Below are 26,441 nucleotides of genomic sequence, written 5' to 3'. Positions count from 1 at the left end.
AAGGAGAAGGACATAACAGAGCATGAGTCAAGCAGAACAGGTCAAAAGTTTAAGCGAGGAAGAACCCTTGAAACAACCACTCATGAGGCTGAAGTAAACAAGACTACCACCTAAGAAAAGAACTGCACAGGCACAAACCAAGGCACTGCCCCAGTTACGCCCAGCTATGCATTTGTATGAGAGTTCTCACTTACCCATGCATATGCATTACATTCCTTAGCCCACTCCTTTGCATATGTAGTAGAGAAGTGTATAAAATATGTAAGTTTGCACAGCACCGCAGCACCGGAGGATGAGTGAGTCATGCAGAGCTAACCCGTCTCTCCCAGCAGCATTAATAAAAACAAATACCTGATGCTTAACAGAGCAAAACTCTTTGAGCAGTTCTTTATCAACTGGGATTTACCACGAATTTCAGCATCATACCCAGGGTATACTTTATCCCCAGTTAAATCTCCAAAGGGGCCACAGTTTAAGATATCAGCCCTTGAATTGGTACAACAGTTACTTTATTTAGTATGGGCCTGTTTTGCTATATCCTCATGATTTGTAATTTTGTTTTCAGCTTGTGGTCAAACAAGACTTGCATGTCCAACTAACAGCTAACTGCTGATCTGTACAGATGTATGGGAAAAGCAGCTAACAGCAGTCATATTAGACCCAGGGGTTTCCTAAGTTGGTCTCCTTTTAAAATTTAGAAATAAGTTCTGGAACCACCCCAACAAAATTGTGCCAAATGTTTCCTGAAATTTATTTAAGAAAAGCAACCATTCTTTTAATTAATTCTTCTTATGTCCACCATATACCAGGTCTAACTGTATCCCCAATGCTTGTTAGTCCTGTCTCTAACACACAATCTTCTGATCAGAGTATGGTTCAGAGCACATCTAGCTCAACACAGCTAATTTTTTATCTTCAACAATGCAAGTAAGGAGCCACAGAAATTCTACAAGGAGGATGTTGAGATGACAGTCAGTCAAAGGTCTAGAAAGGTGCATGGTTTAGAAAGCATCCCCACATTGTTTGTTTAGAAAAAATGGCTGATCTCCAGAGCAAATGGGGACCAGTTACCACCTGGAGCGTAGAGCTCTGTAGAAAACTACTAATAAGAAAAATGCTTCAAAAAATGTCATTATCATTGTGTCTGGTTTTGTTATCTCTTTGGACACCTGAAGGCTCTGTGCAAAATGAACCATAGCAAAAGGTCTTAAACCTCATACAAAGTGAAGCAAAAACTGTGCAAAAGCAGAAGAGGAGAGAAGAGGAAGAGAGGCACCTGATCTGCAAGTCTCTCTGCCTTCAGAGACTGGACCTTTCCCCCCCACTGCCACCTCTCCTCACCACCACCGGTGAAGCCTATGGTCACAACCTGAAGTGCTGCCAGCCTGGAGAGTTCAGAAATCAGCCATGCTACACACCTGAGTTCTGAAAAACCCTTTTTCTGCACCCCACCTTAGTCCTGAGAGCCGAAACCTCCGGAATCGTGACTTTGCACTGCCCAGCGGGTGCCCAACAGGAACGCGGCTAAAACGTGAGCAACAGAGACCATGCATGGCAGCTGCATTCCAGAAGGCTGCATTCTAACAAGCTGCCAGACCCCCACGGGGCCAGAAGATAGCCATCACAAGTGGTAGAAAAACAGAAAAAGAAAGGCAGAAACTGCTTCACCCCCGCCACTCCATCTCAGCAGAAAGGTGGAACATGGTGGTAGAACCGTCCTATGCTTTTAAAGTAACCTTGGCTTTTTCCAACATCTCTCTGTTTTTCCTTTGCTTTCTTTTTGTCTCTTTTACAATTAATAAAATAAAAATATCAGGGTTTGGTACCAATATTTAACGTTGTTTGAGTTTTAATCTTGTTTCAGGGAATATTTGAACCTAAAATTCTTTCTGCAATCCACAGAGAGCTCTCTTTGCTCCTCTGTCATTATCAGATTATAACAAGACTTGATACTAAAGAACTTCTCACCTTTGTTGAAACTTCTGCAATTAAGTTTTGCTTATTTGGGTCTGCAAACTCCACAGGTTGACCTTCAAATTCAATCTTCCCAAGTACAGTGCCCTGTGAAAATACAACAGAAAAATAAAAAGAGAATGAGCAAAGTAGAAGCTGTGAACAGCGGGACAAGGTGCTGACAGGCACAGCAACCAGAACAGCTGTTTAAACACACTTTCTTGGCAGCTTATAACCCTTTTTAGCATCTTCACAAGTTTATGAGCCTTCCTTGGTATCAAAAATCTGTTTATAACCCCTCAGTCAGGGGAGAGGCATTATTAGCAGTAAAATTTGTTAACAGGCAGTCTGGCAAGCTGTGTAGTGACATGAAATTGAATTGCTGTCAGATCCCCAAATAACTGTTGTGTAGATCTGGGAGTAATCCACTAAGATGTTTGAAGTTTTTTAGTTTCGGAAACTCACAAACGGACTCATGTGGACAGCTACAAAGCAGCAGAACTGGTGTAAGGCAAATCTGTGCAGGAGACAGGTCAGCACAGCTGTTTTCTGAGCAAATTGTTAAAAATAAAAATGACCTCCAGCAACCTGTGCTCTGTACTGCTGTTACCACCTGGCTGAAGGTAGGACACTCTTGCTCTACTAGCAGTGTACTGTTCCATTAAAGTTCTCAGTGGAAAAGTAATTTATGCTTTGGCTTTGCCTCACTCCTGGAGTAAGTGGAATTAATGTAGGTTTAACCTTTTCTACGTATGGGGACAGAGTGTGCAGTACAGAACTTTTTAAGGATGGAAGGGGAAAGTAAAACAGAGGAAGTCACTGTTTTGTGGTAACTTCTGTCATAAACCAGGTTCATGATCAAATATGTTAACTTAGCTCAGCCTGTGGATATCTCACTAACACCCACACTGGGATTGCTCTTTGGGTTTATTGACTCTCCTATGAGATACTTCCCTGGTTTACCATACCTGAAGTATCCTTGCCATTTTCCTAGGGCAAGAAAGAGTGAAAAAGGGACCCTACCCTGTAAAAAGGACACAGCCCCAGAAAATGGATTCTATCCCTTTCCCCATATAATCATATGATCTTTTGATTTTGTACTAATTTTGTATTTTTGTACTAATTTGGTGATTTGGGTTTTTTATATCCAACCTTGTTTAGCATAGTTGGTGCTAACATATTATAGTTATTTTTTTAACCAGCTGAGCTTTGGATAAAGAAAAATGTGAAAAAGATTAATCTTGCAGCTGTGAGAAATAAATCAAGTGTCCTATCTGTCCTAGAGACTTAAATTGGTAAACATGGTGCAGTTAAAGAAATATAAAGCCAAAAGACAATTGTAGCTCATTAGAGCTATGAAATCAACACTAGAGTCATCAAAATTAAACCACGCAAGCACAAATGCATGCCATGAAGAAAGGTCAAACAACGGACACCTGATGAAGACTTCTCAAAGACATCTGGGGTGAAAAGACCCCTTACTAAACACATCGTTGAAGAGAAAGGGCACTAGATGGCTGCCTTGCTCCAGGAAAGCACAGCCAGAGGAACTCGAAAAAACGGTCTATTACATAATCCGGACGTGGACTTGGGGAGGGGAGTTTCAACTCTAACTATGTATTTGTACCCCGAAAACCTACGTTTTGGGGAAGATATCTTTGGTGGGATTACCTCCCATATTCCTAGTGCTGTAATAAAGGAATGTTCTGCTCAATAACTTTATGCTATTGAGTGTAATTCTTTGTTTCAAGAGCCTACATCTTGCATTGCCACGCCCACTGCTAAGGGTAAGTTTTAAGGAGAGAGTTTTGCTCTTAACAGTGGCTGGCGTCCTATGTCTCCTTGATTAGCACCTTACACCCAAAGCTGCTCCAAACTTCGCGTGGAGCAGAGCTGAAAATGTCCTTGTCTTCGACAAGTCAGATTCTTGGGAGTAGTACTTGAAAGCCATGGTGCCTGAGAGCCTTATTGCTGAGTGCCACCATGCCCTGAGCCCTATAAACGCTCTTGACAAAGCTCTAAATTAGCCCCTGCTCTCTGGCAAGAATCTGGGTCTTACTTTGCTCCCAGATCATTCAGCCAAATGGTGCCCTGCATTTACCTTTAGCTCAGTTTAACAAGTTCATTTCTGCATTTACCATAATGAAGCCCAATTCTTACCCCCAATTTATAAACACACATGGAGTGAAATACTAAGTGTTTTTTTCAGCCTGAGCAGACTGGGTGAAAAGGTCATTGTGCACTATTTTAAAAGCTGTACACTAACACAGTATAATGGGCATTACTACCATACACTGCTAAATTACATAAAAACCATTGAAAGTGTATTTCCTTTGGATAAAAGGAATATTGATCTATTATTTCTTAAGGAAGTATTGCCATTTTTTATTGTGTTAAATTCATCTGTGTGCCATCTGTAAGAGTAGAATAATGCCAAATCTTGCCACAAGAATTAAGTTCTACAAATGTTCTATTCAAGCTGGGTCATTCCTGTTTTGCTCTGTGGAATAAAAGGGGGTGTGAGGTTTGACTGCAGGCTGCAAACTGATCACCTAAAGCAAAGAGCAGCTTCCCAGAGCCTCAAAGGCACATTTAATTCAGACTGGCTTCAATTACTGTTTCAGCCAGTGTGAAGTGTCCTTTCACATTAACCTCCATTTCATAACATAATCCTGCTCATGTCCTTCAATTGCCAGTTCTTGGAAACCAAACCAAAGTAATTACTATTAAAAATACTATCAAGATTCAGCCAAAGAAAACAGCCCAAGTTAGGAGTCCAGCTTATGTTATTGTAGGCATTCCTTTGTCTCAGAGGAGCAGAATTTCCATTGACCAAAGGGAGCACTGTCTATAAACTGAAATCCATTTATATCTCACAGAGTTGTTGCTCTCTCTGACTCTTACAGTTAACATGTTGTGCCTGACACTACCAGAGGCCTTTCATTTACACCAGCTGGCTCACTTATGTAGTACAGGAAACCCAGAGCAAAGCCAAGGAGAGGGAGCTCCCTGGGATCAGAACATTGCCCAGCATTACAGAAGAGACAGAGCCTTTGCAAGAGCAGATGGATCTGAGCAGTCAAGGCAGCCCAGGCTTACTGCACTATTAGAAAAAAGGCCCAGCACTGGCAAGGTTAATGCAACTGGATCAAGGGAAGCAGATCATACCTTGTTACGAATTAATTTGGACAACATTCTGGTATCAATTCCATACAAAGCAGGCACCTGAAGAAAACACAATGCTAAGTCAGAGAACAAGCAGCTAAGACAGAGGAAGAGAGCAGCCAGACCACTTTCATGAGAACATGTCACAGGATCAAGGATTGATTTGGATTCGAAGAGGCCTTAAAGGTCATCTTCTTTCAACCACTCTGCCATGGGCAGGGACACCTTCCACTAGACCAAGTTGCTCAAAGCCCCATGCAGCCTGGCCTTATTTAGGGAGCTCCAGCTCTTAACAGAGGTATTACGAAGGCTGCCTCAATTCAAGTTGTTCACTTCTCATCCCTTCTCCCACTCATAAATAGCTTAGTTGTTCAAATCTAGTTTTTGCCCTGAAAAGCACAAAATTAAAAGCTCATGTTCCTATACAGGTCAGTTCTCATAGTGTAGTTACCTCTAGACTGCTTACCTGTTCTTCTTGCAACCACTCTCCCAGGCTCCTAGCAGCCTGCCAGTGGCTGTACTCTTTGCTGTAGTCCAGCACCAACAAACCTGACACCTGTGGATAGAAGAAACATAATTTTGCATTGGAGGATCACTTTGTATTTGCCTTGTACCTTCCATTTTTACTATTTATTCACCATAAATCCTATCACAGACACACTTCACACTCTGTCATGATTGTACCTGGGCTTTTGTGCTTAAGAAATTCATAGAAAAACATGGCTTCCAGGTAACCAAAGTTGCAAATTGTACAGAACTGAGAAAACACTTCTTGTTAGAAAAAAAAAGATGGAAATTTAAGACAAAATGTTTTGATTCATTTTTTGTGTAAGAAAACTTTTCACGTTTAAGTGATGTTTCATTTCAAAAGACAGCTTCATTTTCCAGTGGTGTTAGATAGTGTATAAAATAGTCATTTCACCTCAGAACAGATAAAGCATTTCACTGGTTCTGCAACTACATGGGTTTGTTTCATTTTTCAGTACTGCCATCAGTGCCTGGACATAGCCATGCTCCTAACCAACATCCCGGCACCACGGTGTAAATTCTGGTTCCTTCTCCACACAACTGTCACCTCCCCTTCCTTGTGGTAGCACAGGCACAGAGAGAAGACTGTCAGTATGCTGAAACTTCTGGTGTTTGATCTCTTTTGGCTACCAGTCCTGCCCAAACACAGATAAATATATGAGGCAGAGAGGAATCTGGGGAAAAAAAGCCATCCAGGACAGCAGTTCACAAAAACTGTAGCATGTCTATCACTCATAGGAAATACAGAGCTTTCAGAAGACACAAGTCCTGGCACAGAAACCAAGACGGAGTCTTATGCAACCATTACTCCAAAGGACAATACCTAGAAGAAAAAGAAAGGTTGAAGATCATTGATTCCTTCTAACTCGAATAAGGGAGCCAGTAAGTAAACTCTTACACACACAGTCAGGCTGCTGGCACCACTCTTTTATAAACTCTGCATCTCCCACTTTTACCTTGATCCCATCAGACTCCAGAAACCTATTGAGGCCAAATTCATCCAAAGTAGCTGTGTCAGGAACTCCACAATTCCCAACTACGGGATTAGACAGGGTAAGAATCTGTCCTTTGTAGCTGGGATCTGTCAAGGCTTCAGTGTATCTAGATGAAGAAACAATAGAAGAAAAGTACATTGGTCTGGAGTCAAAGTGAAAACAAAAGAGCCAGTGAAAACAAGACAGGTCTGAATTCCTGATGACAGAAACAGAGAAACAGTATTCATGTGAAAGCGTTCTCAGAAATAAAGCAAACACATCTGTGGAACATGTCTTGGCTTTCTCATCTGTGGTTAAACATTTGACACTGAGGAGAAGAAAAGGCTTTGGTTTGGGTAATATCTTTATGGATCATTTGGATGAGGGGATTGAGTCTACCATTAACAAACTTGCAGATGACACCAAGTTGGGAGGGAGTGTCGACCTACTGGAAGGCAGAAACACTCTGCAGAGGGACCTGGACAGGCTGGACAGATGAGCTGATTACAACAGTATAACGTGGAACAAGATCAAGTGCCAGGTCCTGCACTTTGGCCACAATAACTGCCTGCAGCGCTACAGGCGGGACACAGAGTGGCCGGAGAGCAGCCAGGCAGAGGGACCTGGAGCCTTGCATTGACAGGAGGCTGAACATGAATGAGCAGTGTGGCCAAGAAGGCCAATGGCATCCTGGTCTGGATCAAGAACAGTGTGGCCAGCAGGACAAGGGCAGTGATCCTTCCCCCGTACACAGTGCTGATGAAGCCACACCTTGAGTATTGTGTTCAGTTCTGGACCCTCAGTTCAGGAAAGATATTGAGGTGCTGAAGCAGGTCCAGAGAAGAGCAACTAGGCTTGTGAAGGGACTTGAGCACAAGTCCTATGAGGAAAGGCTGAGGGAACTGGGGTTCTTTGGTCTGGAGAAGAGGAGGCTCAGGGGAGACCTCATCACTCTCTACAACTACCTGAAAGGAGGTTGTAGCCAGGTGGGGATCGGTCTCTTCTCCCAGACAACCAGCAGTAGGACAAGAGGGCATGGGCTTAAGCTGTGACAGGGGAGGTTTAAGATAGACATTAGGATGAAATTCTTTACAGAGAGATGATCAGACACTGGAATGAGCTGCCCAGGGAGGTGGTGGATTCACTGTCCTGGAGGTATTTAAGAAGAGACTGGATGTGGCACTCTCTGAGGCTTGCAGGTCTCAAGAGGTTCAGGGCTTTAACTGCTTTTTTTTTTTTGTGCAAGAACATGCAGACAAATCCTTGTGATTTCTCACAACTACTCTGGATTCTTTTCTCCTGCCTGCTTTGTCAACAAAATCCCACTTCTGTCGTTTGTCCCAGCAGAGGCCTGGCCTCTCTTATAGGCAGTCTCCAGTTTCCCACCCACAGGACATCATATATTTCCTATGACAAGACTCTTAAGTGCTTAGAAGGTGGTTTGTGTATCCCCAAAGAAGGCAAGTTGAAGACAATGCTCTGGGATTCAACATTCCACCCTGGTAACAAAGCCCCAGAGGATATCCTGTCTTTAGCCCAGGTAGAACTCCAAGGAGAAGCAATTTCTTCAAGCCCTTGCCTGAATGTCCTCCTCAGGAAGGACAGGTCTAAAAGCACATTGGAATATTTTGCTTCAGCAGAGGACCAAACCTAGGCTTCTGCAAAGTGTCAGCCCTGGATCTAGAAGATTCAGTCTCTCTTTCAACTCCAAATACAGGGACTGTGTAAATGTGGTCTACATGCTTCTATTTTCAGCTTCAAATTAATACACAGACCTTCACTTTCTCTCTTGTGCTGTTCCATACTTTGCAGCAATCCATTAAACAGTTGCTGTCTTTCAATCAGAAAGCAGCTGTAATTTAGCAATAGATGAAGTTTTCAACAAAAATAGCGAGCCAAATGCATAAAGGCACTTCAGGATGAATATGCCCTATACAAAATATAATTTATTATTGTCATGATTGCTTGAACAATACATAATTGGCAACTCCTGCCATCTACCACATATCAGCAAGTCACAGGAGACATTTTTATGGAACACCAGACTCACTGCTAGGAGATTAATTGTCAGACACTGGGAAACTCTTCACAAAACCCAGAATGGTTTCTGGTAGATAGAGACAACAGAGTACATCAGTCAGCTGTGAAAAATAACAGGTCAAATGAACAATGGCCAGGAAATACTTTCAGGTAAGCCTCTCCTGCTGTTTCAATCTATGCTTCCTGCTGCAGGTAAACAACCACAGAAAGTGTAGTGTGATCACAGAACTGTAGTAAGTACCGGGTACATGGCATGTGCATGCTTGGCATTGCTCTCTCCTTCTAAGTCCATTTGTCATGCTTCCAGAAGACTGTTACTGACAAAAGCTAATGTAATTAACCTTTGCATGTCCTTTGCAATCAGCAAACAAGGACAGAGAGCCGGTGAATCTGGGCATGGCTCGGAAACACGAGCGCTAAAGATGCTGCAAGGTCTAATCCTTACTGTGCCTGCCCAAAGACCTTTCTGATTTCAGTAAATTCCTATCAATCCATTCCCTCATGAAAATAGCACAGGAAACACACAGAGACTTATTGGAGGCAAATGCATTTACTGAGCCATTTCAAATATGGGAATGTTTTATGGGTTGTAATTGTTCTTAATCGGAAATCTCCTCTTTTCCTTTTTGTTCCTATAGTGAACAGATGGCTGCAACACTAGGTTTATTTTTTGAGCAAATGTTTCTGAAACGTTCATCCTCATGCTTTTCTAATGAGCATTCAACTTTTCAACCCCAAAAGAGTGTTTCCTGCCCTCTATTCCAGAGTATTATGACCACAATTCAGTCAAGTTTAGCTACTTCAAGCCTGAGAACTGTACACATGTAAAGTGCTTTGCCTTCCAGGTCTATGACAGAGCAACGTATTAATCACCCCAGGAGAGTCCATGCTGATCCCACTCAGCACCTGGAAACATCCACTTTACAGGAAGCAGTTGTCTGAGGCTGAACAGCCATGCCCAAGTCACCCCTGCACTAACCATTTGCTCCCTATCCTGACAAACTGCTGTGCCCAGGCAGGCTGGAAAATGCCCCAGCCCTCCTTCACACAGGCATTTAACTTCTTCCTGTGTCAGCGAGAAGAGGCCGCTGTGTTCCTCTGCACACACAGGTCTCAATCTCTGTGCTCAGGAGCCTGAGGCAGAGCTACAGTGTTTCTTTCAATGGACATCAGCCCCTGGTAACAAATCTACCCCTTTTATGTTCTGCAACAATGCTGCTAACTCTTTATCTTCCTTTTCTCAGAATCAATCAAGGTCACGTTCTGGAAATGACTCTGAAGATACAACAATACATTTTGAATTTTCCCTCCATGCTCATATGCTTCCCAGCACAGAAGAGATCTCACTTTCACAGGCATCCTCACCAAATCACTAGAAAACAAACACAGCTTCTGCTGCCACAGTAGCATGTGGAGGAGAAATTAATTCATCAGGTCCTCCTTGACTTTTGTGTTGTGATTGAGGTTTATTGCCCATAGTCTATCACTAAGGAGGGAACTCTATTGCCCTCCATCATTATGATCTATATTAAACAGTGGCTCATTGGGAGGTATATTAACACAGCCAGTAATTAACACTGTCCAAACATTTAAATAATTGCCTCCTAGTGCAAAACTTTGCAAACAGATTCCCCTCTGCAGCAATTTAACATTCTCATCAAGGAGATAATTTAAAAACTAATCCTGTGAGTATTACTTTCTCCAAAATAAAGAACTTGGAGAACACAAGGCAGCTGAGCAAGGACAGCTCTGAATGACTGCAGAAAAAAACTCAAGCACCAACAACTTTAGAGCTGTCTGACCTCCTTATGGACATGTCTCTGTCCTTACCAAAAACTTCATTCCTTTGGGCAGATTTCTTCTGTTCAAGAAGTTCAAAAAAAAAGCACTGGCAACTTTTGGCTGCCATCCTAAATCAGCCACTGGCTTGTACCACTCAAGAGGACAGAGAACCATGCTAGGTGTAGTGAGTTGACCTTGGCTGGATGGCAGGTGCCCACCAAGCCTCTCTATCACTCCCCTTTCCAGCCAGACAAAGGAGAGAGAATAAGATGGAAAGTGACTCATAGGTTGAGATAAGGCAGTTCACTAAAGCGAAAGCAAAAGTTTGTGTGTGTACATGCAAAGAGGAAAATAACAAGGTTTATTCTCTATTTCCCATTAGCAAGCAATGTTCATCCACTTCCCATAATGCAGGGCTTCAGCAAGCAGAGCAGTTCCTAAGCAGGCAAACATTGTAAACAATTAATGCTCCCCCTTCATCCTCCTTTCTTTAGCTTTTATATCTGAGCTGACTTCATATGGTATGGAATATTGCTTTGGTTAGTTTGGGTCTGGCCTGGTTGTGTCCCGTCCTAGGATCTTGCCCTCAGCTGGAGGGGGAGGAAGGGCGGAGGGAATGTTAAGAGACAGTACTGGTGCTTTGCCAGCACTGCTCAGCAGTAGCCAAAACACTGGTGTATAATCAACACCTTTCTAGTTACTCATGAAGAGTTTAGGGACTTAGGTCTTGTAGGAAGAAAATTAGAGAGACAAAAGTGCAACTTAAAAACAATTGTTAGGGACAACAAAAAGCACTTCTATAAATACATCAATAACAAAAGGAGGGGCAAGGAAAACCTCCATTCTTTGCTGGACTCGAGGGGGAACATATTTAATCAAGACGAGGAGAAGGCTGAGGTACTTAATACCTACTTTGCCTCAGTTTTCACCAGCAAGACAGGTGGCCCTCAGGACAACTGGCCTCTGGAGCTGATAGACAATGACAGGAAGCTGAATAACTCCCTAAATTCCAGGAGGATACAGTTAGTGATTTACTAAAACACTTGGATCCTCGGAAGTCTATGTGACCAGATAGGATCCATCCCAGGGTGATGAGACACCTGGCAGAAGAGCTTAACAAGCCACTCTCCATCATCTACCAACAGTCCTGGCTCTCTGGGGAGGTCCCAGATGATTGGAAATTGGCAAATGTCACCCCAATCCACAGAAAGGGCTGCAAGGAGGACCTGGGCAACTACAGACCTGTCAGCCTGACCTCGGTGCCTGGCAGGGTTATGGAGCAGATCATCCTGAGTGCAATCACACAGCACCTTCAGGGTGGACAAGGGATTAGACCCAGCCAGCAGGGGTTTAGGAGGGGCAGGTTCTGTCTGGCCAACCTGATCTCCTTTTATGATCAGGTGATGCACCTGGTGGATGAAGGAAAGGCTGTGGGTGTGTCTATCTGGACCTCAGCAGAGCCTTTGACACTGTCTCCCACAGGATACGGCTGGAAAAGCTGGTAGCCCGTGGCTCGGACAGGGGCACTCTGTGCTGGGTTAAGAGCTGGCTGGATGGCCAGGCCCAGAGAGAGTTGGTGAACAGGGCTGTGTCCAGCTGGTAGCCGGTCACCAGTGGTGTCCCCAGGGATCAGTGCTGGACCCACCTTTATTTAACATCTCTATTGATCATTTAGATGAGAGGATTGAGTCCATAATTTGCAAATTTGCAGATGACACCAAGTTGGGAGGGAGTGTCAACCTACTGGAAGGCAGAAATGCTCTGCAGAGGGACCTGGACAGTCTGAAGAGACAGGCCAATTCCAACGGGATGAAGTTCAACAAGGCCAAGTGCTGGGTCCTGCACTTTGGCCACAATAACCCCCTGCAGCGCTACAGGCTGGGCACAGAGTGGCTGGAGAGCAGCCAGGCAGAGGGACCTGGAGGTTTGCATTGACAGGCTGAACATGAGCCAGCAATGTGCCCAGGTGGCCAAGAAGGCCAATGGCATCCTGGTCTGGATCAAGAACAGTGTGGCCAGCAGGACAAGGGAAGTGATCCTTCCCCCGTACACAGTGCTGATGAAGCCACACCTTGAGTGTTGTGTTCAGTTCTGGGCCCCTCAGTTCAGGAAAGATATTGAGGTACTGGAGCGGGTCCAGACAAAAGCAATGAGGCTGGTAAAGGGGCTTGAGCACAAGTCCTATGAGGAAAGGCTGAGGGAGCTGGGGTTATTTAGCCTGGAGAAGAGGAGGCTCAGGGGAGACCTTATCCCTCTCTACAACAACCTGAAAGGATGTTGTAGCCAGGTGGGGATTGGTCTCTTCTCTCAGGCAACCAACAGTAGGACAAGAGGGCACAGTCTTAAGCTCTGCCAGGGGAGGTTTAGGTTGGATATGAGAAAGAAGTTCTTTACAGAGAGAGTGGTCAGGCATTGGAATGGCCTTCCCAGGGAGGTGGTGGATTCTCCAACCCTGGAGGTTTTTAAGGCAAGACTGGACATGGCACTGAGTGCCATGATCTAGTAATCAAAGTGGTGTTGGATTAAGGGTTGGACTTGATGATCTCGGAGGTCTCTTCCAACCCAACTGATTCTGTGATTCTATGATTCTACCTACCAATGCAAAGCATAGCACTGTGAAGGCTGCTATGAGGAAATTAACTGGTCCTACCCTTTAGCTGGAAAGGGCACAAAGTTCAATGTATCCTTATCTGTAGTATGAGCCAACAAATGTCATAAGGGATGGGTCATAACAGGGGACCAACATGGGAACCTTGGGATTTAAAAACTGGAGGCTAAGTTCCATTACCGAGAAGGCTGCAGATGCTTCAGACTTCTATATTTGATCTGGGCACTGGAGAGAGAACAGACAGGTCCTCTCCTCTGACTCTGCAATAGCTGCATTTCAGGGAGAAGTGATCACATTTCTCTATACCTCACTGTCATAATTGGATCAGTCTTTAAATGTCCTTATCACCATATATACTATCACCCAGGAGAACTGTCTGAAGCTTCTTCATTAACTATGTGTGTCTCTGTATCCCTGGACTACAATGTAGCATTATATATAAAAGTACCTGCTTGGATGAGGACCCCACAAGTTTGAAAAATGCAGCTTTGACACTTTAACAAGCTTCCAGAGAAGCACTGATGCCTGTATCTCATCTGCTGTTGCCTTACCCGGAGAGACCAGTGTTGAATACAACTTCCCCTGCTGTGGAGGATGGATAGCCAAAGGAATAGCCCTTCATCTTTGTCCCATCTTCCAGCACCAGGTTTGCTGTCTGCACCTACAGAAAGGCACACGAAGAGACTCAAATACAGGAAGAAAAAGCTTGATGTTTATACAGGTACCACCTGGGACACCTGCCTTTCATGCTTCACACTAAGTATTCCCACCCCTCTCCCATTACCAGTTGCCAAGATACCATCTCTTTTACCAGACTTACAATGGAAATTTTCTTTTTAACACTTAGGAGTCATTATGCTCCTAATGAGCTGGCAAACCTCACTGCAAGCAGAGCACATGCTGCTATTCCTGTGTGATTACACTTCCACATCACTGTTCATTTCTTCCACATCACTTTGTTAGTTTCTTATATCTTGCAATTAACCAACATCATAACCCTGTGACTCCCTTCTCACTGTTTGCTTAAGACTTGCTGCTGAGTCTCCTGGCTCACATCCAGCTCTGAGCTCTGACCTTTGATAGCTGTTGTAACTTCCACTGCACTGTACAGCTAAGCTGCTAAAAGTAAGGGTATACATAGTTGGTGACAGATACAAAACCAGAACAACTCATAGATCAGCTGGACACTCACGGTCTCAGTTACCTCAGGGAGAGGCATAAATTGTCCTGGAAGAGGTAATTATTAAACAAGCAGTCTACAGGAAATCATGCCTCTGCCAGAGTATTTAGCAGAACTGAGTCCTGCACTAACTGTGGGATCTCTTACAGGCTTCTTCAATATTTTACAGCCAAGGGAAATGGGACACAGAGGTAATTTTATAAAAGTCCTTAAGGGATTCAGTGTCACAGCTGGATCTTTGCACATACCAGACTAAACACATCCTCTTTGGCCTCATTTTGAAAGTAAGCCTGTCTAGGCATTGGATGAGAAACCATCACAGAACTGTAGCTTCTAATAAAAATGACTACATGCACGGCAGAAATGAAAGAATGAGTAGGGAGATTCCCTCAGAGAGAGAAAGAATAAGCAAAGCTGAAAACAGATCTGCCAACAAATTTTAGGGCTTGAAGGAATTTGGATGATGACCCTTTAGGGCCCTGAGAAACTTCCACTTATGGAAGGCATAGCTGCCTCCTGGGCACACAGCTTCAGCAGAGTGACCACCAGTGCTAAAGCCCTCATGGTCTGCACCACAGACGATGTCCCAAGAGTGTCCACAGGGAGCATCTGTCACCGTGATTTAGCTTCCTATTGGCTTTTTTTACAGAACAATTCCTCTTACTGGGACATTTAAAGGAAAAATCAAGATCTATTTGCTGCAGAAAGGAGCAGGACAGCTACTTTCCATCAGCTGTAAACTACATGAACAATCACAGCAAGGAGAAATTTCATTCCCACTGTTCAACATTTTGTAACCATCATGAGAAACGTTCATTTAGAGCCCCTCTGCAGTTACAAATACCACACAGATCAATTATTAATGTACTGCAAAATGCACTTAAAATCAAACTGCACTGCCAAGCACTTGAACTCTGTGCATCTGGAATGCTTTAAGCTTTGCCATTTTTTCTTCATTAATGTCAAACATCCAGTCATTCTCCAAAGGTTTACCCATCATTTTATAAACTGTCCCATGCCACTGGATGGTTTAGTCAACACCACCAAAATCCCCTCCCTTCCCAGGTATAAACAGCACTTTTGCAGCTGAATCCCCCAGGTTTAGACCAAACTAAAGTGATAGGTTGGTCAGCTCCCTAATCTCACTGCACCTCTCACTACAGAAAGCTGCCACACACGTAAAGCATGGCAAAGCACAGAGATGGCCTGTGGGCCTCTGACTGGGCTTTGGACAGGACCTCTGCCCTCTTAGAAGCCTGCTGAGAATTGTTAACACCCCATTCCCAAAGCCACAATGCAATGGGCTCAGACTTTGGATTTATAGGCTCTGGTCCCTGTAGCCTCAACCCCCAGGCAGGACCTCTGAGCCACTGGCCACTCTGGGGTTCCAGGCCAGGGTGAGGTGCAGTGTTCTCACTATCCCTGCCAATCCAAGCCTGGGCTAGGAGCTCCAGGAGGTGTGATGTATTGAAGTTTTGCCCAGCTGCTTTTGATTGACTTCTGCTCCAGGGCTTCCTAAGGTGGGCTCCAGGGGCCTGCTATGAGAGATACGAGCCACCTCACCTCCGTGAGGTACGATCCATCCGTTCCCCCTCCACACACATGCACACATGACATACACACAGACACATATACCCCCTTCAAGGTGGTTCTAACCCAACAATTACTGATCTGGTGCCTAAAAAAACCCAACCCACACTGTCCACATGGGACACTGACTGCCAGAACCAGTTTCTCCCAGCCTTGGTGTCAGGGGTTGGATTCCATCCCCCAGCAGGCCATAGATTTGAATCCCTACTCCACTTCAAGCAAGTCTCATCACTTGGAACATGTTGGGGCAATCTCCTGAATTGCAGTCCTAACTGCCACCACTGCCAGGCAGAATCCTTTAGGAAGCAAAGTCCACAATGATGGAATTACCAGAAAAGTCTTTAAGATCCATTTAACTACTGAGGGCTAAACCACAAAGCAAACAGTCTGAGCTTTACAGCCTCACCCTCAATAAAGTATTTGACAGAAATCTGCATGGCCTTCCTCCCACCACAGCCCACCTGTCCTTCCATGCACCAGACAACACAGAAAACATGTCTGTTGAACAGAAGCCCCCACTGTATTATTAAAGTCCCCATACCATATTCAAGTAATGCAGAATAAACATCTCTGAGCCATAACCTGCCTGCATGTTCATGTCTAGCAGAGGACAGATGTTCAAATGTTTCCCTCCCTTCCTTGATTTATTAATTAAAGTATTAATTAAGTGGCTGGTTTGTTGAACATTCTGGAAGCAATTATTCTTGTTTCCATTTCCAGTGCAGATGTTAACCATTATCTGGACTTCAGCAAAGCCTTTGACATGTCTCTCATCTTCCTGGAAAAGCTGGTAGCCCACAGCTTGGACAGGTGCACTCTGTGCTGGGTTAAGAGCTGGCTGGCTGGCTGGCTGGGCTCAGAGGATGCTGGTGAACAGTGCTGCATCCAATGGTGGTCCATCACTAGTGGCAACCCCCCAGGATCAGTGTTGGGCCCAGTTTTGTTTAAAATCTGTACTGATGACTTAGATAAGGGGATTGAGTCTACCATTAGCAAATTTGCTGATGACACCAAGTTGGGAGGGAGTGTTGACTTACTGGAAGGCAGAAACACTCTGCAGAGGGACCTGGACAGGCTGGACAGATGAGCTGATTACAACAGTATAACGTGGAACAAGATCAAGTGCCGGGTCCTGCACTTTGGCCACAATAACCCCCTGCAGCGCTACAGGCTGGGCACAGAGTGGCGGGAGAGCAGCCAGGCAGAGGGACCTGGAGCCTTGCATTGACAGGAGGCTGAACATGAATGAGCAGTGTGGCCAAGAAGGCCAATGGCATCCTGGTCTGGATCAAGAACAGTGTGGCCAGCAGGACTGTGGAAGCGATCCTTCCCCCGTACACGGTGCTGATGAAGCCACACCTTGAGTATTGTGTTCAGTTCTGGACCCTCAGTTCAGGAAAGATATTGAGGTGCTGAAGCAGGTCCAGAGAAGAGCAACTAGGCTTGTGAAGGGACTTGAGCACAAGTCCTATGAGGAAAGGCTGAGGGAACTGGGGTTCTTTGGTCTGGAGAAGAGGAGGCTCAGGGGAGACCTCATCACTCTCTACAACTACCTGAAAGGAGGTTGTAGCCAGGTGGGGATCGGTCTCTTCTCCCAGACAACCAGCAGTAGGACAGGAGGGCACAGTCTTAAGCTGTGACAGGGGAGGTTTAAGATAGACATTAGGATGAAATTCTTTACAGAGAGATGATCAGACACTGGAATGAGCTGCCCAGGGAGGTGGTGGATTCACTGTCCTGGAGGTATTTAAGAAGAGACTGGATGTGGCACTTAGTACCATGGTCTAGTAGGCAAGGTGGCATTAGATCAAAGATTAGACTGGATGATCTCTGAGGTCTTTTCCAATCTAGCTGATTCTGTGATTCTCATGTTTCATTTAAGAAAATCACATGAGCTATCAACAAACTCAGACCCCTTGTGACTGAACATGAGTTAAACAAACAGAGGGCAGGGCGATCACAGAACTGCATAGCATATCACTGGACTCTCAGATAACAGCTTGGCCTTGACCATTCCCTGGGCACATCATGTGGGCAGTGCTTTGTCACTGCTGTGCCCTTCCCCTCCACACAGTGTAAAAGCTTCCCCCTCTCATTGCCAATAGAAGGCTCAAACTGAAAAGCCAGCAGACAGCAGAGCTGTCTGCCCAGGCTGGGTCCCTTCCCCTCTCTGAGGCTTGCAGGTCTCAAGAGGTTCAGGGCTGAAAATGCTTTTTTTTTTGTGCAGGAACATGCAGACAAATCCTTGTGATTTCTCACAACTACTCTGGATTCTTTTCTCCTGCCTGCTTTATCAACAAAACCCTGCCACAGTCCAAAGATCCCTTTGTCCCCCTCCTTCTCAGAAGCATCCCCATGCAGTCTCAGATAAATCTCTGTTGTAATCTAAATGTTTCTTCCACACATCCCCAATGTAAGACATGCTGTTTGCAATCTGATTTCTCTTTCCCTGCCTATCAGCAGTTTCACATTTAGCAGAGTGCCCTATGCTCTAGAGAGACTGCAGGATTTTTCAAGAGACTTGAGGATGGAGATGGCTAACAGAAAGAGCCATGCTTTTGCTGTGATGTTGCTAGATTTTGTGTATTTTGTCAAAGCAACATGAAGAGTTAACTAGTTCAGGTCCCACTTCATTGAACACTTCACATATGAAGTAAACAAAGGATTGCAGAGTTAAGAAAAAAACCAAACATAATAAGAAAGGAAAAAAACAAATTAAATTAGTTCCAGTTAGTTCCCTGCTGTAGTAGCACTTCCCATCTACAAACTGGAAGATAAAGAGCTGGAAAATCTCAAAATATCTGCAGTTCAATTTGCTTTTCAATGTGTGTCTTCTATAAACTACTGTACTGTAAAGTGAACAGTTCTATTTTCCTTCTTACGTCAGAGAGTAACCAGTCAAGTATGTCCACTTTTTCTCCTCCAAAGAAATCTCTCAGTTTATCTTGGCAAGGTGAAGCTGAACCTTGAACTGCAGGAGGACTACAAGTGTGCCAAGTACTGAAGCCAGTATGAGCACTGACATATGGCAGAGACACAGCTGAGACTCAGGTTCAAGAGCAGGCCACTTTATTTCCCTCAAGTCAAAAGATAACAATAGACAGATCATGTTTCCATGCAGCAACAGTCTCTGCCTCATGTTTCTTGGCTCATACATCTGGCTAGCTATGGAACTGCTGACATATCAGAAGCACAGGAGAAGCCAAAAGCCACCAGATTTCTTCTACAATAAAAAGCTGGTGCCAGGACTGTGCTACATCCATTCTCTCCAGAAAAAATAACCAGCAACAAAGAAATAGCTTTCTTGCAAGTACTTTGACACCACAGGCTGGAAATCTATCTGGATATCACTAACAGTCAAGAATTCCTTTGCCAACTCTTTATATATATCTATATCTATGTACGTGTGTGCATGTGGGTGTGTATATATATGTATATATGTGTCTGTGTGTATGTATACATTTTTATTATGGCACATTTTCTTCTGCCTAACATTAAGAGAAGAAGAAAGGGCAAGAATAGAGAATGAATCAAGGTTGGTGTCTTGGGATAGACCAAAAAAGATTCACACTTAGGCTGCCTTGAGGGAGAAACTCTGGATTAGTTCCTTTACCATCCAAGCCAAACACAAAGGAAAGACAGAAATTCAACACAGGTATGTACACATGGTAGAAAAGTCACAGCTTCTACAACCTGAACTCTCCTTAAGGCTGTTCACAATAATGCCATAAATATTTGTTCATTGCAAAAACCAAAGGAGGAGGGGGAACGAAGACAGATGAGGCACCTTGCACAAGTCACTGAGCACCCAAGAAAACGAGCATCCCTTCTCTCCCCCACAGTAGGAGTTCACTAAGTTGGCCCATCTCTATGGGAACAGGCCCCATTTTACCTCCCCTTAATTTTCACCTCCAAGGGGAGAGTAGTGGAGTAGCTTATGACTCAACTTTCACTTCCTTACCCAACTCTCCACATCCCTCAGTCATTTTCCCAGTTACTTTCCACCTGCCTCAAATACATTTGAAAAGTTCTTTCATAGTAATCTGATACAGTTTCTTAAACCACTGTTCAAAAAAATTTCCTCCTCTCCCTGTCATTTCTAACTGTATTTTTAGCTCATTGCTGGTGTTTTTATAGCTCTCCCAATCCTCTCTTTACTGAGTCAGCTATACTGTTACAAGCCAGCTATTTATTGCTTATACTACTCTCTACATCCCCATTTAACTACATTGGCCTCAGAAGTGTGTTAAATGATAACAGCTTCAAACCACAGTCTCTGCCCATTCCTGAATTACAAAGAAGCTTGATTACCCCCAAACAAGTGATGCTAAACATCCCGACAAGAGTCCCAAGGTGCCCCTGGTCTGCTCTCTGTGCCCCTCTTTCACTTGTAGATATTCCATCTCTTCTTTAGAACTGAAGGATTGGATGGAATAGGGAAATATGGACTGGTGAATCCCTACATCTCAGAGCACTCACCTACAGTGGTGTTTCCCCACATAGGCTGAATTTACCTGCACAGAATACAGACACTTAACTCCCACACTCTTATGCAAAACTATGAAAATCTTTCAAAATTACTTATTTTTTCTTCAGGCCTGGTGCTTTACTCCTTGCATATGTATATTACAGACTCTCTTCTGCTTCTGTATGTGCCAAGGAAAAGTGGTGTGTAAGCCTGTCACTGTCTTTAAGCAAATGCCCCAGACAAGTTTTTGTATTCCGAGAGCCACAAGTTCCTAAACCACACCAGGTCTCAACCTTCTTACTCTCCATCCATTCGGATAGCACAAACTCCTTCAGGTATGGAACTCAAATAATTAAGTCTAAAAAGGAAACAAGTTTGCCCACTGTCAATGCCAGGGCAGAAGCTGTCATATAATAACTGTTAGAAAAGAGACATCTGGGGCTGGTTGGCACTGCACCTGGTGAGTCAGGTAGTCACAGTGCAGGTACAAATGCTCCAGCAGACCCAGCACTTCAGATACACAGTAGATCTTGGTTGCCCTGCAAGAGATCCTGTCATACACCTTGAAAGAGAGTCCAATTAACTTTAACCCACCTTGAGTGTATTTGCAATTGCTGGGACTGAGGTTAAAATAGTTCCCAAGGGTTTCACCTGTCATTTCTCTCTTAGCAATTCTCCCTGCCTTCAGCACTGGTGGTGTTGGCTTTAAGTGATCACCTTTTAGCTTTACAAGCAGAGACAGGTAGATACTACTGTAACTCCATCAGAGTAGGCATGTGCATGAAACTTCTTAACTGGATGCCTCAGTGTTATGAGATATGACTTTGTAGATCTGTTACTGTTTAGTTCCTCAATGAGTGACAAAACATGTACCTTACACCATCAATCTGTCATTCAGGATTTTAAATCCAAACTTCAAATGCTAATCCATGACTATAAGAATACGTCAGATCTACCCTACTGGTGACTACCAGAACTAACCCAGGATACGTAAAGAAAGAGGGTGTCTCATCATCAAAAGCTGGACCAACAATCCTAATCATGGGCTACAAGGCTTTACCAGTGGAAGATGCCTTTTCCTGCAGCAGACTGATAACCACAGATTGAAGTGTCTTTGAATCACTTTTCCATGAATCAAAATGCTCAATTGCCATGCCCTACAGAATGCAGCAGAAATAACTGAACCAGCTCCAAAAAGCAAGAGAGGTATCAGAGACAACAGAGACAAGCAAGGCTGGCATCCCAGCAGAACTCTTCAGCCCTGCTTCATTGGCCCAAGAGTTTCTAAAACTCTGGTGAACTTGAGTGTACACACATGGACTATTGTTCCACAATGCACAGTATGAGCAAACTGATGCTACAGGCCATCCCAGTCATAAACCAGGAAGCCAAGTATGAATCTTGGGCTACTGTCCCCCAGACACTGTGACACTTGTCAACAGCATTCACAGGTTCCACTCATCCAGAAATACTGGCAGTGGAATTGTCTCCATTTTCTCCTATCCCGTTTCAATCTGAAGCAAAACCCACAGAGAAGAGATTGTTCAAACTGTCATGATTTGTTTTGTCACACCAAGAGACACTTTATAGCCCAGTGGTGAGATTTCAAAATGGAACAAAAGAAGCTGGCATACAGGTGCCTGCCCTGAAAGTTATGAGAAGACAGCAGTGCCCCAACTGAGGGCTCTGACAGTTGTAATGTGTGGTCACTGTCAAACCAAGATAGTTTCCCCAGCCTGCGGAACAACCAAGGAACTTCATACTCATGTCAGAGCACTACTTCCACTTCAAATGGTGCAGCTGTGGAAAATGACAACCATGATGGCTTTATAGTCCACAAGCAGGACTTCTGTTGTCATCACAGGATGCTCAGAGCTCCATCCACCCTGGCCTTTAATGCTTCCAGGGATGGAGCATCCACAACTTCTCTGGGCACCCTGTGCCTCTTTACCTTCACAGTAAAGAATGTGTTCCTGCTCTCTGTTAGTTTGAATCCATTCCCCCTTGTTCTGTCAGGTCTGTTGCCTGGAGTTCCAAGAACTCCTGAAAAATGAGTGGGACAGGTGTGCAAAACCCTAGTCCTCAGCAGACAGAAATTATACTGATCAGCCCTCTAAACCCTGCCAGGTAAGCAGCACCTGCAGCCCAAGTCTCTAAATGTTCCTTCCTACCACCCTCTGAAACACCACTCCTCCAGTTGCTAATTCTATTACACTGTTCATTCAACAGGATACAAGTGCAAAAGTGCCTTTTCAATGCAAAGTTCATGCCGATAGAACACTGCCAGTGCTACAGAGCTCATACAGAGAGTCCCATTTCACCCCTATACTCTGCCACACCCATCCAGGTTACATCAGCAAAACTGGCCAAATGCAATTCCTGTAACAAAGTGCAGAAGAAAATTGGGGAAGTAAACTGAGGGGTCTCAGCCTCAGTAAATCAAGAACTGGCACCCTGATGCATTCACAAAGAGATGTCTACTTCTTCAATTAATCTCAGAGCCATCATGGTTTCCAATACACTGAGAACAGATTCTGTATGGATTCAATAGGATTAGGCACATGATTCAAGGGATGCATGATTTTAAATATCCAACCGATTTATGCTCATACGGACTGAAAGATCCACTCTGTTAGGTATCAAATAGAAGGGTGGGATGGTTCTAAAACAATAACAGATAATAACTGACTGAAACCCTGAAATTCCACCTTTTGGGGCAATCTACTCTATAATTTCCATTCCAGACTACACAAAAACTGTGTGTGCTTAGCTAGTAAAACCATTTAGCCAAGCAACCCCCTGGCTTAGAGTTCAGACAAATCTCCTCTGGTTCATGCATCATGACAGGTAAGCCCTGTTATCTGCAGCAAGCTATCTCTGCATGCCAAACACATCTGTTAAACCACAGTAGTTCAGGCACTGTTACCTTGATGCTCAGCAGCCTGGGACCTGTCCTTGGAAAACTCCAGTGATCAGCAGACACGTTGCAAAACTTCAGTTTGCCTTTCAGAGTCTTCATCACTTTGCAAGCTGTCGAAATTCTTGCCATCTTGAAAGCTGCTGGTTGGTAACTGAAGTTTGAAGAACACAAGAGAAAACAAAAATTTGCTTGTATGTATTTCTTCAAGATCTGATGCTGGCAATATATTCTTGCAGATCACAGGGAAAGATAACAGAGGCACAGGTGTGCTGGCCTGACTGTACAGCACTGCCCTACATCTTCCCATTTATTCTGCTGTTAAAAGTCCCAGGTGCAGCCCCACCTCCGCCCACCTCTCTTCAGAGCAGTGCTTGCCTAGGCACCCTTGCAACACCTCACTCAGGCAGGTCTCTGACTGCTGCTGCAGAGGTTGCAACACAGGCCAGACACCAGCTGGAAGACAGCAAGGCCTGCTAGAGAAATCACCCCAAGACTACAGGAGTGACAAAACCAGGTGGAATGGGTTCAAATTGAAGAAGAGTAGGTTTAGATTAGATATTAAGAAAAAAGTTCTTCCCTATGAGAGTGGTGAGGCACCAACACAGGTTACTCAGGGAAGCTGTAGAGGCCCCATCCCTGGAAGGGTTCAAGGACAAGTTGGACGGGGCCTGGAGTGGAAGATCTAGTGAAAGGTGTCCATGCCCATGAAAGGGGGGTGGAGCGAGATGATCTTCAAGGTTCCCTTCCAACCCAAACCATTCTATAATTCCTAACTGCACAGGGACCAGGCTGTTCATGGTGTGCTTCTGAGTGCTTTCCAATGTGGCATTTGCATGCTTGCTGGTGGCACAGCCTGTGGCTGCTACAAGCAAACCTGCACTAAAGGAAGTGAAGTGGGAAGACCAAATTCTGTGGAAAGGCATAGTTTTTTTATTCTGTGTCTGGAGATTATGCAGTCAATAGAAGCACTGTAAGTGTTCCAAAATGCTATCCCTCCTCAAATAAATGAAATATAAATTAAAAGAAAAATAAATTTTTCACCAGGAAAAATAAATGGATGCAAGAGAACATAATCTTTTGGTAACATTTCAAAGGCCAATATCTGAAATAAGGTGAAATGTTCCATATGTTATCTCCTAACTGACTACAGACCTTTGTGACTATCATATATTCCCTATAACTCTACACTACACTCTTCATAAAGAATCATGCTCCTCATTATCCAGGGATGAAAATACCTAATTAAGACAAAAGTTGTGGGAGAAGCATGCCCATTTATTATTCTTAAAGAACTAAAATGTCAAGGCATCTTTTGAAAGCCAGGAGATCAAAGCTTCAATTGGCTCAGAGCCATAAACCCAATATATATATACTGACTTTCTTGTGCAGCTGGAAACATTCTTCTGTAAAGGATTTTTCTAATCACTGACAGTAATAATTATGACTTCTTTGTATATGGTGATTTGAGATTAGTCTAAATTGACACCACTACCACAAAAATACTTCCTATGCAGCTCATTATAGCCCCAGGTTGGACAGTCATGCACACAGTAAAAGATAGGGAAGAGAGAGCAATGGGTTTGGGTACCCTGTGTAATGTGGAGAGCTTTTTGGAGACCTGGGTGAGAAATACATGGGAAAGGCCTGAATCCAGATAATTGAAAGAGACAGAGATTGGGTGGAACACAGATCAGGTGTAGAGAACCTCACTGCTTTAACATGGGCTTTACAGCTGTGCAGATCTGGGAGAAGCAAACCAACAATGTTACCTGATAACTTCAGTGTGGTTTAAGAAAAACATAACCATTTTTCCTACAAGAAGATACCTGACAACCATAGAATCGATTGGGTTGGAAAAGGCCTCCAATATCATCAAGTCCAACCCTTGGGCCAACTCCAGTCCATTTACCAGATCATGTCACTCAGTGCCACATCCAACCTCAGTTTAAAAACCTCCAGGGATGGGGAATCCATCACCTCTCTGGGCAGCCCATTCCAATGCCTGATTACTCTCTCTGGAAAGAATATTTTTCTGATCTCTAACTTAAATTTCCTCTGGCAGACCTTGAGCTCATCGTGCCCCCTTGTCCTATTGCTGAGTGCCTGGGAGAAGAGACCAACCTCCACCTGGCCAGAACTTCCCTTCAGGTAGTTCCAGACAGTGCTGAGGTCACCTCTGAGCCTCCTCTTCTCCAGGCTGAACACCCCCAGCTCCCTCAGCCTCTCCCCACAGCACTTGTGCTCCAGTCCCTTCTCCAGCCTCATTGCTCTTTTCTGGACCTGCTCCAGCACCTCAGTATCTTTCCTGATATTGAGGGGCCCAGAACTGAACACAATAACCAAGGTGTGGCCTCACCAATGCAGAGTCCAGGGGAAGGGTCACTGCCATTGGCCTTCTTGGCCACCTGGGCACACTGTTGGCTCATGTTGAGCTTCCTGTCCCTCAGTCCCCCCAGGTCCCTCTGCCTGGCTGCTCTCCAGCCACTCTGTGCCCAGCCTGGAGCACTGCATGGGGTTGGGGTGGCCAAAGTGCAGGACCTGCACTTGGCCTTGTTGAACTCCATCCCATTGCAATCAGCCCATCTCTCCAGTCTATCCAGATCCCTCTGCAGAGCCCTCCTGCCTTCCAGCAGATCGACACTCCCTCCCAACTTGGTGTCATCAGCAAATTTGCTGATGATGGACTCAATCCCCTCATCTGAATCATCAATAAAGATGTTAAACAGGACTGGACCCAACACTGACCTCTGGGGAACACCACTGGTGACCGGCCACCAGCTGGATGCAGCTCCATTCACCAGCACTCTCTGGGCCCAGCCCTCCAGCCAGCTGCTAACCCAGCACAGAGTACACTTGTCCAAGCCATGGGCTACCAGCTTTTTCAGGAGTATATTATGGGAGACAGTGTCAAAGGCCTTGCTGAAGTCTAGATGGACCACATCCACAGTCTTTCCCTCATCCACCAGGTGGGTCATCTGGTTGTAAAAGGAGATCAGGTTGGTCAGAGAGGACCTGCCCCTCCTAAACCCATGCTGGCTGGGTCTAATCCCTTGTCCACCCTGAAGGTGCTGTGTGATTGCACTCAGGATGATCTGCTCCATTAACCCTGCCAGGCACCGAGGTCAGGCTGACAGGCCTGTAGTTGCCCAGATCCTCCTTGCAGCCCTTTCTGTGGATTGGGGTGACATTTGCCAATTTCCAATCATCTGGGACCTCCCCAGTGAGCCAGGACT

The 26,441-nt window shown here is 44.6% G+C and overlaps 1 protein-coding gene across 1 annotated transcript in view; it reads right to left on the bottom strand.

The window, feature by feature from the left end:
* CPS1 (carbamoyl-phosphate synthase 1) overlaps window positions 1–23,337 on the bottom strand; it is a 109,892-nt gene extending 86,555 nt beyond the window's left edge. Inside the window, exons 1-6 of the mRNA XM_071562119.1 lie at window positions 23,215–23,337; window positions 13,602–13,711; window positions 6,603–6,747; window positions 5,585–5,674; window positions 5,122–5,178; window positions 1,969–2,061 (exon numbers count right to left, since the gene is read on the bottom strand). Coding sequence (XP_071418220.1) covers window positions 1,969–2,061; window positions 5,122–5,178; window positions 5,585–5,674; window positions 6,603–6,747; window positions 13,602–13,711; window positions 23,215–23,337 — 618 coding nt within the window. The remainder of the gene's footprint in view (window positions 1–1,968; window positions 2,062–5,121; window positions 5,179–5,584; window positions 5,675–6,602; window positions 6,748–13,601; window positions 13,712–23,214) is intronic.
* Between the last annotated feature and the right edge of the window lie 3,104 nt (window positions 23,338–26,441).

The sequence above is a fragment of the Pithys albifrons genome, chromosome 8 (genome assembly GCF_047495875.1).
Source record: "Pithys albifrons albifrons isolate INPA30051 chromosome 8, PitAlb_v1, whole genome shotgun sequence".
Taxonomy (NCBI): domain Eukaryota; kingdom Metazoa; phylum Chordata; class Aves; order Passeriformes; family Thamnophilidae; genus Pithys; species Pithys albifrons.
Note: the sequence above shows the minus strand (reverse complement) of the source record. Positions and strands in the feature narration are given on the sequence as shown.